Genomic DNA, 16,025 nt, shown 5'->3' with positions numbered 1-16,025 from the left:
ATTTTGTATTGTAATTTTCTCTATTTTTGTTGTACTTAAATGTTCGTTGACAATTAATAAATTTATTAGATATTCTTGCTTTACAATTGCATGATAGTACCTTGCGAGCTGTGGCAATCAGTTCACGCCCTGACATTTCCGCCGTAGGTTGAGGTGTGACATTTAATCCTTTACTTTATCAACTACTAAATGTTTTGTTAAGTTTTATAAGTTGTGTCCCTGCTCATTCATCTCCATTGCTAATCACCCGTTGGCCGTTACCCCATCTCGTCGCCATACATCAACCGTTTTGTGCATTGACGGACCTATTAGGAAACTAAGGGGGGTTGCCGCCCACCTTAAATTTTATTTTTTAGTGTTATTTGTATGTGAAAATTCCGATCACCACCCTTAAAATTAGTGTCAAGTCCCAATGTCGCCACTCAAGAAAATAATTCCTGGGTTCGCCACTGGTTTTGTGTTCGATCAAGGGCTTGATTTTTCAATAGTTTTGTTTAGAGAATGGCTCATGCACCCACTTGACTACAAACTTAAGTGGTCGCTAGACCCGGGTTATAGAGGTAGCGAAGATGGTTTAATTGATTTTTTGGTTTTTCATAATAATAAATGTAAGTTTGTTGTTCAACAAAATAAAGGTAACAAAATTTCTAGTTATTTTCGGTCTCAAGGACCAAAGGGTTCAAGAGTGAACGTTGAAATCAGAATATATTAACAAAATTTCTATGTTTAATTTCTTAAACATAGAGACAAAACCTATAATATGAACCTACCACATAGACTATGGTGTAATTTTTTATAGTAAATATTAATTATATCACGTTATAATCTTAAATGTTTGTATATATTGTAAGAATACTAAAATTGTTACTCACTTCGGTGGTAAAATAAATAAATCAAGCATATTTTTTTTTCTAATAAAAAATATGCAAATATGCCCGAAAAGAAAAAATATGCAAATACAAAACTATTAAAAACCTTATCATCATTAACAACAACAAACACTCTAGCGTTGTCATTTCGATACATACAAAATTGGTAAGATGAAACCACCAAATTTTAAAGGGGAAAATTCTCAAAATAGGCGTTTATGAATACGTTTTTCAGGTTTTAGGTGTCATTTCAAACAAATTCCCAAAATAGGTATTATAAACTAGTCGTGACGAATAGTTTATGATTGTCAACGAGTAGTTTGTATAACCAATAAAAATTTGCCACGTGTCTATAAACTAACCTTAACGACTAGTTTCACTAATCATCTACTCGTAAAGATTAAATACGTTTAAAGCCTCGTAATAAACGCCCACGAGTAAATAAGATATCCTTTAGTCGCGACGAGCAGATTATAAAACCTTAAGAGTTGCGAGTAGTTTATCAAACTAACCATGACGATGAGTTTGATTACCAAATGCATCGAACCGGTTTGTTTTTCAAAACACTAACCGGAATGGTTAGTTTGTTTGGTCAACTAGTCGTTACGAGTAGATATTGGTCAACGATTACTTTACATCCATTATACGAGTATTTTATTGGTAATTAACTCGTCTCGATAAATTTACATGGTAAACATTACTCATACGAGTAGTTCATACCTAGTTAACTCGTCCTGACTAGTTTACTTTGTTTATATTCCCGAGACGAGTATTTTATTAGTAACTAACTCGTTCTGATAAGTTTACCAGATTTTTATTACCGATACGAGTACTTTATTGGTAGTTAACTCGTCGCGTCTAGTTTACCTTGTTTACATTACCGATACGAGTAGTTAATTAGTAACAAACTCGTCTTGACTAGTTTAACATAACAATCTACTCGTCTCCTTACTTTATAGTCTAAACTGGTCGTTACAATGTTGTTTTGAAGTTCTTGGGTTTATATAAATGTCATGTTCTTGTTGTTTTTAACCCGCACATCAATGGAGGAAGAAATTGATAATATTGTAGTTTGTTACGGAGGAAAGTGAGAACAAACAAAAGGAGCTACTGAGTATGTTCCGTTTGATTGTGGATGACAAGGTGTATCTCTATCTTTGAGGTTCGGTTATTGTGACTTTATAGATTTGGTTACTAGTTGTTTTAAAGTAGGCCATGTTAAACGATTATCTTATAAGTTCTGTAATTACTCGTATCCGGTGGATATACACGACGACTATGACATGAAGCTTTTTCGTATCGGTAAAAAAGGAGACGAATAGATTGTTATGTTAAACTAGTCAAGACGAGTTTGTTACTAATTAATTACTCGTATCGGTAATGTAAACAAGGTAAACTAGACGCGACGAGTTAACTACCAATAAAGTACTCGTATCGGTAATAAAAATCTGGTAAACTTATCAAAAAAAGTTAGTTACTAATAAAATACTCGTCTCGGGAATATAAACAAGGTAAACTAGTTTGGATGAGTTAACTAGGTATGAACTACTCGTATGAGTAATGTTTACCAGGTAAACTTATCGAGACGAGTTAATTACCAATAAAATACTCGTATAATGGATGTAAAGTAATCGTTGACCAATATCTACTCGTAACGACTAGTTGACCAAACAAACTAACCATTCCGGTTAGTGTTTTGAAAAACAAACCGGTTCGATGCATTTGGTAATCAAACTCAACGTCATGGTTAGTTTGATAAACTACTCGCGACTCTTAAGGTTTTATAACCTGCTTGTCGCGACTAAAGGATATCTTATTTACTCGTGGGCGTTGATTACGAGGCTTTAAACTTATTTAATTTTTACGAGTAGATGATTAGTGAAACTAGTCGTTACGGTTAGTTTATAGACACGTGGCAAATTTTTATTGGTTATACAGACTACTCGTTGACAATCATAAACTATTCGCCACGACTAGTTTATAATACCTATTTTGGGAATTTGTTTGAAATGACACCTAAAACCTGAAAAACGTATTCATAAACGCCTATTTTGAGAATTTTCCCAATTTTAAAATGTGATCTTTAGATTCTAAGTGGTCCAACGGTTGAGACATGAATATATTTATTTTGTATCTTATACACCACCTTAATTGATTATTAAATCCTGTATGTAGTATGTAAGGTAAGGCTTTTATGATTAACTAGGATAATGGCCCTGTTACATACGGATTGAAAATATTTCAAACGTCATATATATGTAGATATCATAAAAATTCTTTACCTTACTCTCTGCAAAACCACAATTATGTAGGAAAAATATGTATAAATGATGGAATGAGAAACTATATAAATATACAAATCATTGAATTGCTAAAATAATAGTCATACTAATAAAGGGAACACAAAATCATTTATAAATAATTAATTGTGATCAATATCGGTTTGATAGTATATTAAGATTAAGCATAATATAAAGTAAAATAGAAACAAATATTTAGAGTTTAATAGTGTTATACATGTTATTTGGAACCAAACTAAATGTGATCAAATATGTTTATAAGGTTTAACAAGTTTTTACATACTAGGAATATTAAAACTACGTCATGACAAAATCTTTTTTGCACTAGCTCAAGAAACTACGCCCGGATTAGCTGGCTCCATCCTTGAACTTTGCACCAATACATCTAGAATCATGAGGTTGGGACTGTAGAGACTTTGTAGTACGACGTTCTTATAACCAGATACCTGGTGATTTCATGTGAAAGGTGTTGATTATATCCATAAACATGAGCAATGATATAAACCTAATCATGTAGAATCAACCATAAATATAAAATAGACGTCAAATTAGGGATACTTGTGGGAATTGATGAAGACGACGATGCCATGATTGCATATAAATCAATTCCCGTTATGATAGCTTGATTCGATGGAGCAATTGAATGAACATTCTTATTGGTGTTCTTATCGATATGAATGAGTCGTATACTAACTCCCTGTAGTTCTCTCTAATTAAAGGTATCTAAAGGGTAATCATAATAACCCCTTAACTTATCAATAGTTAATACAATTACTTGCTTCAAACAATTGTAGAGGACTAGTTATATCATATTGGTTACTATTATCATAACATAAGCATAACAATTATAAATTAATTAATTTAAGTGGTCTTAAGGCCGCATTAAGCGTGTGTAAAGTGTAATTCCAACAAAAGGTGCTAAAGTATTTAATACGACTAAAATGATCTTGTAAGGTAAATGAACCATGTGACTTAGAATTATCGATTTAAACGATACATATAACATTTGCCATTAAAGAAAATATCACACATCCCATTCACCATCGTTATGATACTCTTTGGAGTATCTTGACATTACTCTTATTATTAAAATCATGATATTATTTCATTTCTTTTTCCAACAAATTCTTATCAACTATGAACTGTTTGCATTTATGAATATTTTAAAATGACCCTTTTACCCTTTAACTTTAAATATTAATAATAAAACTTAGAAACAAATATTGTTATTTTATGGAAGCATGGTTCAAGAAATTGAAGAAATCTATCATCTATGGAACACACTACGAGACCAGGTTGTCAAGATTGTGATGTTTTTTTTATCTTTATTCTTTTTGTTTCTTTGTCTTCATTCTTTTTGTTCTTTTTTTCCATGCAACAACTTTGATCATCATCATTCATCTTCCTTTTATCATTTTCTTCCCAAATTCTTCATACCTTATATCCAATAAGTTATTATCAAATTCGGTTGAGATTCATTAGATGAATTCATTGGTCACAAAATGTTTGTTCTTGCTAGTAATGACAATGATCATCAAAACAATTATACTCCCCAACTCGGTTTACATTCGTGTGTTTCAAAACAATGAATTCAAACCGAGAAATGCAAGAATGAAGTTCTTGGAGGTGCCTCAAATTGTTTGGGGATTAAACAATCAAAAGATTGCATTTGCAAGAGCTTGTTTAACCGCAAGAATGTTGAATAGATCACTTCTAATGCCTAGCTTAAGCGCGTCTTTGTTTTACAAAGAAATCGATCAATTGGAGCCTATTTCGTTTGATAAAGTCTTCGACTTTGAGGGGTTTAATAATCTTTGTGATGGGTTCGTGCGTGTGAGTCAGTATTCTGATATTGGGAATCGAAGTGACTTACTCGAGGTTCAAAAGGGTAGTGGTAGGAGATGGACGGTTGAAAGAGATCTTGATCAGTTGAAAGAGTTTAGCAAGCAAGATTATGGTGTGTATGAGACGCTTAGGATAATGGGGAAGAATCCATTTCTATGGCATGATCATTGGCCGGTTAGTGACTATGCAAAGGTGTTTGAATGTTTGGTTTTAGTAGATGAGATCTCAAAAGATGCAAATGAAGTCGTGTCGAAGATTAGAGAGTTTGGAAGTGAAATAAAGCGTGATTCTTTGTATCAAACACCATATGTAGTGATCCATATGAGGATCGAAAAAGATTGGATGATACATTGTAAAAATAGAGAACGTAGATCAAATTTATCGAACATTTGTAGTAGTAAAGAGGAGATTACGACTAGAGTAGCAAACATTCCGGCCCTAAAACCACGTACGATTCTTTATCTAGCCGTGGCTAGTGAACTTCTCGAGGATGATACGATCTTAAATGGTTGGAAAGAAGGTATGTACCCTATTGACAAGAAGCGATTAGGGTTAACTGAGATTTACAAGAAGCATTCGTATTTAATTCAGGCAGCTATAGACTATGAAGTTTGCTTAAGGGCCGATGTGTTTGTGGGAAATAGTTATTCCACATTTTCTAGTCTTCAGGTTCTCGAAAGAACTCAAAAGATAATCAAAACGGGAGTTTCACAAGCATGTAGAAACGACGTTAGATGGCCTTCGTATGCTTATAACATTGAAGGAGAATCTGGCGGTCCACAACTATGGATGACAAATTTATCCGACTCAAGCTTACACGCCATCAGTTATGGTTCGAATAGTATATCTTGCTAAAAATTATCCATCACTAGGAAATTTAGTTTATTCTTTTTATACTATTTTATTTTTATACTAAATAAGATATTATACCAAGTAATTGTATTGTTCAAAGTTCATCGTTGTGTGTTACACTGTTACAAGTATTGTTCATATTTCATAATTAAAGTTTTGTAGTGTGATACCAATATTAATAACTATGAAAATCTCATAACACAATTGTATACAAACATAATTATTACAAACATAAGCCACCACAAATAAATATATTATCTAGTTTCAAATATATTATTTGTTTTAAAATAGATAATGTTTGTATGTATTATATTGTATTAGAGACACCATCACATCCTTCACCTTTTATTGAAAATTATTGTTACAACGGCCATTTGGCCAATATCTGTATAACATTCTAATCACAGTTGATCAAACTGAATAATTTTTGTTTAATAGGTTGTTCGATATCTATTTGAAATACGTTTTAATCATAGATAATCAAACTTCGAAATTTATTGTTTAAAACGGTCCTTTTAACCTTAATACAAATATATTATCAGGTTTCAAATATATTATTTGTTTAAAGTATAGATGAGTTTGTACGTATTATATTATTAGGATTGATTTTGTCATTCAAAAGATGGTGGCGGCGCTGCTTGTTGTCCACTTACCTGCCTCTCTATTGTAATTGGATATTTTTACTTAAATGAAATCGAATTATAGTGTATGAAAAAAATATTATTAGACAGTTAGACACATCCTCAACCACCATTTATGAAAAATTATTGGTTGAAATTAAAACTTAAAACGCTTGTCCAACCAATCATACTATTAGATGATGTTTCAAATATATAATTTGTACGTATAATAACATATAATGTATATCTATTCAGGATTCAAATATATTATTTGTTTCAAAATAGATGATGGTTGGACACATATTATATCATTAGAGGCTTACCCCATCCTTCATTATTCTTGAAAATTATTGATCAAAAAACAGTTGTTCAACCAAAATATGTTAGTCGGTCAAAATTTAAAAACTTTTGTTAAACCGGTCATCTAATATCTATTCGGACGCTGTTCTAACCATAAACAGCCAAACTTTAAAATCTATTCATCAAAACAACCGTTTGACCTCAATCTGGAAGGTCGTTACGATTAGGGGTGTAAACGAGTCAAGCCAGAGCTCAAATAGGCTCGGGCGCGGCTCGTTTTGGCTTATGAGAGCTCAGGAACTCTTTTTTTAAAGCTCGGGATCGGCTTGATCAAGCACAACTAGTTTATTATTTATTACTTTATATACGTATATAATCATATTTATAAATGTTGAGAAAAACTTAAATGAAGCTAAGCAGTGGCAAGGGTTAGTCCACCTCCCCCCCCCCCCCCCCCGGTTATATTGCTTAGTAATATGAAGCTATCCGTTTTTGTCCGAAGTTTTTCATACGTAATTAATTGTAATTAATGTAAATTTAGTTGTTTTCGGTAAGCCCGGCCCTCCAGACAACAAAACGATCTTTATCTAAGGTTTAGGCTCGGCTGGTTTACACCCTTAACGAACTTACTATTAGTATTATCAATAAACTCCAAAACAGGTCCCATTGACACATCAATATAATTTGTCTTCAAACTCACAAACTGCCACCACCTTTTGTCTTCAATCATCTATCTCTTGTACTTGACAAAGGCCTCTAGTCATGTCACTTCTGCCACGTGTCACAACTGCTCTCAGATAAACCTCATCTATGTTTCTATGTTTCTCAAACTACGTTATTATATCAACCTACCATATCCAATCTCCTTTGATATGTTTTGACGTACAACAATATATAAAACACAACATACAAATATTATTGTTATTATTATTATTATCTTGTTACATTGTGAGACTTAAGATGGATCATGCTGCCGATGCGTTCCGAACGGACTTGATGACGATAACGCGGTTCGTGCTTAACGAGCAATCCAAGCATCCGGAGTCGCGTGGCGATTTTAGTATCTTGTTAAGTCACATTGTTCTTGGATGCAAATTTGTTTGTGCTGCTGTTAATAAGGTTTATCATGTTCTTTTCTCTTGTTTCCTGAGCTTCACTTATCGAACTAGAGTATATAAATTTTAGTGCCTAAACAGGTCTATTATTTATATGATTTTTATTACGGTATATTAAAATAGGTAAATACGTCATAATTATTATTATATACAAAAATATGAAAAATATAACTAAATAACTTTTATTATATATATGTAAAAAGTTTAATTATAAATATGAGTATAAAATTAATATATATAGAGCTTCACTTATTGAGCTAGAGTACACTCGCAAGTCTTTAACCTAAACAAGTCAGTTATTTATATAAATTTTTATTTAATATATTAAACAGGTGAATACATAATAATAGTTATTACATATAATAATATGGTAAAAATATCTAAATAACATTTATTATACATGTGAACATTAGAGTTGTAAATATGAATATATAAAATTAATTATAAATATATGTAAATTAATTAATAAACAATGAGCAGAGCTCCCTCTTGAAAATCTGATCACGAGCCAAGGTCCAGTTTTTGAAGAGCTTGAAATGAGCTAAGCTCGAGAGCCTAAACCAGAATCTTAATTATATAGTTTTTTGTTAATATATTAAAAATATAATTATATAACAATATTATATATAAAACTAAAGTTAAACAACTTAATAGGATATATTATGTTATATATAAAAAATCAGATTATAATTATATATACAAAAAAATATCATCATCATCGTCGTACTCGGTATATTCCACCAATAGCAAAGCTATGGTAGGGTCTGAGGAGGGTAAGATGTAGACAGCCTTACCTCTACCCCATTGGGATAGAGAGGCTGCTTCCGGTGAGACCCCCGGCTCGATAGTAGTTTTGCATCAAGCCTTGAACATAAGGCACATAACACTCAATCATCAGGACACCGGCTGATCGGTGCATGTACCCTTGTCTTTCGGCTATCAACGCCACCACATGATGCCTGATTAACCTTACGCCACTTTTAACGTTATTTTCACGAGATTAGTAAAATAACGTCAAAATTAGTGCAATTTCACTTTTGCCCACCCAAGGGTTCACACATATATACATTACATGCGCGCACCGCAAGCAGGGCGAATATACAAAAAAAATATAAATAAGTTAATTAATAATTAATAAATCATAAATGAGTCGAGCTCGAGCTTGAGCCTTAGAATCAGAGCTTGAAATCCGAGCCTGAGCTTTAGAAATAGTGTTCGAAATGAAACAGGCTTGAGTTCTCGTAACTTAAGTCGCTAACGGCTAAACAAACTATAATAATCTAAAGTTTGCTTGTGCAGGCAGGTTTAGCAAAACTTATTGGACTTGCAGGAGAGACCAATGTGCAGGCAAGTTAATAAAAAATGAGTCGAACCGAGTTGTGTTTTATCTCAAACGGGCCGAGTTAAAAAATAAATAAATTTGTGCATGTTTTAATTTCAGGGAGAAGAACAGAAGAAGTTGGATGTTTTGTCAAATGAAGTTTTTGTTAAGGCTTTGGTCAGCAGTGGCAGAACAGTTAATATTCTTTTAACTAACTTCATATTTTTTTTACTGTTTTCGTTTTAACTGCTTTGATCACTTGTTACTAGTCCATACTTGTTTCTGAAGAGGACGAGGAAGCGATTTTCGTAGAACCATCAAAACGCGGAAAGTGAGTAAAAAAATTCTCATTTTTTAATGATAATTTTCTTTTTGACAAATGGCAAAAGACGTCCTTTATGTTTAATCGTTTTTTTAGTGGACGTCCTTTAGCAAAAGAAACGGCAGAAAACATCCTTTACGTTAATAAACTCTATCACATTATGTTCTTTGACCCTAAACCAGTTAACTTTTCTCGCTAAATCTGGTCATGTGCAGACACATGAGGGTATTTTGGTCATTTTACTCTTGAAAATTAATCATCTTTAGGTCAGTGAATGGTTAAGAGTTAATATGATTTTAATTTGCAATAGTAAAGTGACCAAAATACCCCCATGTGCAGGGCACATGACCATATTTAACGGAAAAAGTTAACTGGGTTAGGGTCAAAGGACATAATGTGATAGAGTTTTTAAATGTAAAGGATGTTTTATGTCATTTCTTTTGCTAATGCACGTCCACTGAAAAAATGATTAAACATAAAAGACGTCTTTTGCCATTTTGTCTTTTTTTTTTCTTTCTGTTTTGTTATTTTTTTAAAAAATTATATGCAAATTATGCAGGTATTGTGTTGTTTTCGACCCGTTGGATGGATCTTCCAACATCGACTGTGGCGTTTCCATAGGAACTGTATGACGACTGATACTCGTCTAGAGTACTACAATTTTTAATATTGTATTTTTTTTTTTAAATTTAAATTCTTTCGGTTAGATTTTCGGGATTTATATGCTGAAAGACGGAGGCGAGTCCCATTTAGAAGATGTACTTCAGCCAGGAAAGAATATGCTGGCTGCTGGATACTGCATGTATGGCAGCTCTTGCACGGTGAGAAGAATCTCGCTTTTAAAAATGGAAAATGGGCGAGTCGGGTCAAGGGTAAAATGGTAATTTTTGGTACAGGTCGGTACAAAACACTTCTATTCTGGAAAAAAAAGTTTATTTTTTTTAAATAACTTGTGTCAGATGGCCTTTTCTTTTTTCCTTTTGATTTTCCCTTGTGGAAAATGGGCGAGTCAGGTCATGGATAAAATGGTAATTTTTTGTATGGGTCAGTTCAAAACACTTCTTTTCCAAAAAAAATTTATTTTTTTTAAATAACTTGTGTCACATGGCTTTTTCTTATTTCCTTGTGATTTTCCCTTGTGGAAAATGGGTGAGTCGGGTCATGGGTAAAATGGTAATTTTGGGTACGGGTCGGTTCAAAACACTTCTTTTCCAAAAAAAGTTTAATTTTTTTTAAATAATTTGTGTCACATGGCCTTTTCTTTTTCCTTGTGATTTTCCCTTGTTGACCCATTTCTAGGCCTGTAAACGAACCGAACGAACACGGACACAGAAACTTAATTAAACAAATATTTGGTGTTCATGTTTGTTTGTTTAAAAAATGAACATGTTAGATGTTCTCTCGTTTAATTAAACAAACACAAACTTTTTGTTCCTGTTCATTCATTTATTAAATAAACGATCTTCCCACCGAACGGTTCACAGACAGTTTACGTTCGGTTCGTTTTTACCGTTTGTTTATGTCGGTTTTAAAACATATCAATAATCGGCCCGTTCATAACTAATTTACTCATTTTGATTTATCGTTCTTTTACAGCTCGTATTAAGCACCGGATCCGGTGTGAATGGATTCACTCTTGATCCATCTCTAGGAGAGTTTATACTCACTCACCCTGACATTAAGGTAATCTTTTTTATTAAGCTTTTTATTTACTATGTTCATTTATGTGCACAGATGTAGTTTGGTTTGTGTTAATATTATTAAAATTTATATTTAGTAATAAAAAAAAAAATATGTTTACATCAGAAGCAGCCTCTCTATTCTTACGATGCAAAGATAAGACTGTCTAGTGTCTACATCTTACCCTACAGACATTACCATAACTTTGTAATCTGTCGGATTTCCTGAGTACGATGATATGATGAATATTTATGTTTACTTTTTGAATTATATAGATCCCAAAGAAAGGAAAGATTTATTCTGTTAATGAAGGAAATGCTAAGAACTGGGATGGGCCCACCGCAAAGTATGTTCATCATGTTATATTTTTACCCATTGGTGTTTTTGGAGTAAACTGCAGTTTTCGTCTATGTGGTTTGTCCATATCTGCGGTTTTAGTCCAACAGTTTTGAATTTGCGATTTTCATCCCTGTGGTTTCAATTTACTTGCAATTAAACCGGAGTTCGCTAACCCCGTTAAGTCTGGTTGTTAAACCCATCAGTGTGCGCCTCATGTGAGGGGTAGTTTTGTCCTTTTTCTCCCCAAAAAAACCTCCCCTCATGTGAGGGGATGGGTTGCATTTGGGGAGAAAAAGGACAAAATTTCCCCTCACGTGAGGAGCACGTTGATGAGTTTAACGACCAAATTTAACGAGGTTAGTGAATTCGGGTTTAATTGCAAGTAAAACGAAACCACAGGGACGAAAATCGCAAATTTAAAACTATTGGACTAAACCGCAAATTTAGACAAATCACAGGGACGAAACTACAGTTTACTTGTGTTTTTATCATAAGTTATATTAATATTGTTATTTTATTATTTTTTGAGTTTCAGATTTGTGGAAAAATGCAAGTTCCCAAAGGATGGTTCACCAGCAAAATCTCTTAGATATATTGGAAGGTACTTGATAGTTATCAATAGGACCGTAAATGAATTAAACGTTCAGTTAACTGTTCGTGAAGTGTTCGGCAGGAAGTTTGTTTATGTTCGTTTATTTAATAAACGGATGAACACAAACAAAAAGTTTGTGTTCGTTTAATTAAAGGAATGAACATGAACACGTATTTCATTCGTTCATTTATGTTCATGAGCGTTCATATATGTTTGTTCATTTATGTTTCTTTGTGTTCACTTATGTTCATTTAAGTAAGTTCATATATTTATCTTTGTTCAATTATGTTCGTGAACTGTTCTTTAAATTTTAAATAAACGAACATAAAAGAACTCGAACACCAAATATTTGTTCAATTAAATGTCTGTGTTCTTGTTCGTTTTTAAATGAACGAAAACGAACATACCCTTGTTCATGTTTGTTCCGTTCGTTTATAGGCCTAGTTATTAACGTAGTTTTCATTTATGAGTAAACAAATAATAATAATAATAATAATAATAATAATAATAATAATAATAATAATAATTCGTGTTTTATTATTATTTGTTGCAGTATGGTTGCTGATGTTCATCGTACCTTACTTTATGGAGGTGTGTTTTTGTACCCTGCTGATAAGAAAAGCCCAAATGGAAAACTAAGGTACTTATTGATATTAATATATAGATATAGTGTGTGTGTAAAGTAATGCCTAGTTGCCTTCTTCTCATTCACAATTCCCTTTATATAGTTACAATGATATATCCTATAGTTGAGATATTATCTCAACAATAAATGCCAAATATATGGGGATCACATAACTAAATACAAGATAAATACGGTTCCTATTATACCCCCGCAGTCGAAGCGGGAGGTGAACGGATGCTGAGACTGGATCGAAAATCTTCAAATAGTGCTCGAGGTAGGCCCTTGGTGAAGATGTCCGCGACCTGATGACGCGTGGGCATATGGAGCACACGAACTTGACCCCTCTGAACTTGTTCATGTATAAAGTGAATATCCAACTCAATATGTTTCGTGCGCTGGTGTTGAACCGGGTTATTAGAGAGATAAATGGCACTGACATTATCGCAGTATACCAGGGTGGCACGAGACAAGGGACGGTGAAGCTCGAGTAGAAGATTACGTAACCAACATATTTCGGTGACAACATTTGCAACCCCGCGGTATTCAGCTTCGGCACTCGAACGAGAGATCGTGGGTTGGCGTTTTGAAGACCATGAAATTAGATTGTTACCCAAGTACACACAATAGCCCGAGGTAGAGCGGCGGGTGTCCAGACATCCCGCCCAATCAGCATCGGTATAAGTTATTAGTGAGAGGTTCGGCAGACATCCCGAGAGTGAGACCGAGATCGGACGTGCCCTGAATATACCGTGTTATTCTCTTCAGAGCCTCCCAATGTGCCGTGTAGGGAGCATGCATGTGCATGCAAATTTGTTGAACCGCATAAGTTATATCGGGTCGCGTAAAAGTAAGATATTGTAACGCCCCGACGAGGCTTTTATATAGAGTCAGGTTGTCAAAAACGTCATCAGATGTTGCTCCAAGTTTCGGGTTCGTGTCTACGGGGGTAGATACAGGCTTGCACATGTGCATGCCAGCACGTTTAATTATATCTTTCGCGTAAGCCTGTTGTGTCAAAAACATGGTGTCGCCTTGTCGTGAAACCGAAATACCCAAGAAGTAGTAGCTTAACGGGCCTAGATCTTTCATGGCAAACTCTTTAAAAAGCCCCCCCCCCCCCCCCCAGTAAGTGGTGTCTAAGAGTGTCAGTTGAGGTTACCAAAAGAATGTCGTCGACATATAAAAGTAGGTAGGCCGTTTCTTTACCATTGTGAAGTGTAAAGAGGGAAGAATCACACTTGCTTTGAGAGAAGCCCAAAGTAAGAACATAGTCAGTAAACCATTGATACCACGCCCTTGGCGCCTGTTTTAGACCGTATAAGGATTTCTTGAGTAAACAAATATGATTTGGAAATTCCTTATTTCGAAACCCCACTGGTTGATACATATAAACGGTTTCGGTTAACTTACCGTGTAGGAAAGCGTTTGTGACATTAAGTTGGTGAACTGGCCATGACCGTGAAAGAGCTATCGTTAAAACGGTTCGAATAGTGGCGGGTTTGACCACTGAACTGAATGTGTCACCACAGTCTACCCCAACCTGTTGCAATCTTCCATCACATACCAATCTAGCTTTGTACCGTTCCAATGAACCATCTGAATTGAATTTATGTTTGAACAACCATATACTTCTAATAACATTCATGTGTGGTTGTCTCGGGACCAATTCCCATGTCTCATTTTTAATAAGTGCATTAAATTCGTTGAACAAGAACAAAAAAAACTGATCCGAAACCATAAAAAAAAATCTTTAAACCCAAACTAAACAAACCAAAGCGAAACAAAAAACTAACGGTTTGGTTTTAACTTTTTGTAAAATCGAATATACGGATCGGTTTTCATTTTACATGTAATGAAAACTGAAAAAACCGAACCCAACTTATACATTTTCATTTTCTATTTTTTTTATAAGCAATTTATAAATATGTGGCTCAAATATTTTAGCCCAGATGTATTATATGATTCAGGCCCAAATTTCGTATTTTTAGCCAAAAAAACGGCCCGAAACTTTTAAACTCAAATGGAGAAACCAAAAATAACCGAAACCAGTCCTAAACCAAAAATTAAAAAAACCGACACTGAAAAACCAAAACGGAACTGCTTTCAAAGCTTGAAAAAGCGAGGTTTTGGTTTTTCTTCAGTTTTAGCTCAAAACCAACACAAACTGAACCGTGCACATCTCTGTATATATACGCCACGTATTTAAACGATTATTTATATGAATATAAATCTATACAAAACAGGGTTCTCTATGAAGTGTTTCCTATGTCATTCTTAATGGAACAAGCAGGAGGACAATCATTCACCGGAAAAGAAAGGGTAATTAAATTTAGAGTAAATTGCGGTTTTCGTCCTTATTGTTTGTCCAAATATGCGGTTTTAGTCCGGTAGCTTCAAATCTACGATTTTCGTCCATGTGGTTTCATTTCACTTGCAATTAAACCGAATTCATTAACCCCGTTAAGTCTGGTCGTTAAACCCATCATCGTACCCCTCACGTGAGGGGTTATTTTGTCTTTTTTCTCCCCAATAAACCACAATCCTAATCCGCAAGCCCCCTCACGTGAGGGGCTAGGGTGTATTTTGGGGAAAAAAGAACAAATCTTCCCTAAAGGGCACGCTGATGGGTTTAACGACCAGACTTAACGGAATTAGTGAATTCGGGTTTGATTGCAAGTGAAATGAAACCACATAGACGAAAATCACAAATTTAAAACTATTGGAATAAAACTGTAGATTTAGACAAATCACAGTTCACTCTATTTAAAATGTCACATTTAATTAATTAAGAGTATGAAAATAATAATATTAATTAATTTAATGTACAGGCTCTTGATTTAGTACCCAAGAAGATACATGAAAGATCTCCAATATTCTTGGGAAGTTATGATGACGTGGAGGAAATCAAGGCCTTGTATGCAGCTGAAGAAAAGGCTTAATTAGTATAATAATTAACCTTGTGTCCATGTTGTTTATAAAACCATATAATAATGCGTGTGTAACATGTTGTAACCCAATCACTCCTTTCAGTATTCAAAGTTAAACGAGTCGAGTCCAAGCTTGATCCTGTTTGGTTTAGAGCTTTATTTCTCGAAGTTTGAGAATATATGTATTATGTAATACGTTAGGAATGTTTAGCTACTATGTTCACACAACCGATAAATGCAAATGCACTCGAGCAATTAGACAATAGTCATTAAGTTGAAGCGAGCTAGACTCGTTTAAATCGCCACGTTTATTATTTA

At 33.9% G+C, this 16,025-nt stretch overlaps 1 protein-coding gene and 1 pseudogene across 2 annotated transcripts; both read left to right on the top strand.

The window, feature by feature from the left end:
• The first annotated feature begins 4,553 nt into the window (after window positions 1-4,553).
• On the top strand, window positions 4,554-5,931 carry LOC143552634 (O-fucosyltransferase 23 pseudogene; annotated as a pseudogene).
• Window positions 5,932-7,377: 1,446 nt separating this feature from the next.
• On the top strand, window positions 7,378-15,791 carry LOC143552657 (fructose-1,6-bisphosphatase, cytosolic-like). 2 transcript variants are annotated; one of them, XM_077042816.1, is made up of 12 exons: window positions 7,378-7,905; window positions 9,201-9,252; window positions 9,347-9,417; window positions 9,492-9,553; window positions 10,104-10,170; window positions 10,252-10,365; window positions 11,141-11,227; window positions 11,500-11,570; window positions 12,099-12,164; window positions 12,709-12,795; window positions 15,024-15,099; window positions 15,609-15,791. In XM_077042816.1, the coding sequence occupies exons 1-12, from the start codon at window positions 7,597-7,599 to the stop codon at window positions 15,717-15,719; spliced, it is 1,173 nt and encodes a 390-aa protein (XP_076898931.1). In that variant the 5' UTR covers window positions 7,378-7,596; the 3' UTR covers window positions 15,720-15,791. The 2 variants fall into 2 exon arrangements, with proteins under 2 accessions (XP_076898931.1, XP_076898929.1); XM_077042814.1 differs by having other exon boundaries at window positions 7,380-7,905; window positions 9,201-9,248; window positions 9,343-9,417.
• The last annotated feature ends 234 nt before the right edge of the window (window positions 15,792-16,025 follow it).

Source organism: Bidens hawaiensis, unplaced genomic scaffold, assembly GCF_021521415.1.
Source record: "Bidens hawaiensis isolate Kalapana, Puna unplaced genomic scaffold, B.hawaiensis_p1.1 tig00016968_1, whole genome shotgun sequence".
In the NCBI taxonomy this organism is placed as follows: Eukaryota; Viridiplantae; Streptophyta; class Magnoliopsida; order Asterales; family Asteraceae; genus Bidens; species Bidens hawaiensis.
This window is presented reverse-complemented; position numbering and strand designations above follow the sequence as displayed.

Excerpts from the sequence above, each read along its gene's own strand:
- LOC143552657 (XM_077042816.1), top strand. The coding sequence starts at position 7,597 with ATGTTTCTATGTTTCTCAAACTACGTTATTATATCAACCTACCATATC. Across the intron at positions 7,906-9,200 it reads TTTGTGCTGCTGTTAATAAG|GCAGGTTTAGCAAAACTTAT; the intron begins GTTTATCATGTT and ends TTGCTTGTGCAG. Across the intron at positions 9,253-9,346 it reads AGAGACCAATGTGCAGGCAA|AAGAACAGAAGAAGTTGGAT; the intron begins GTTAATAAAAAA and ends AATTTCAGGGAG.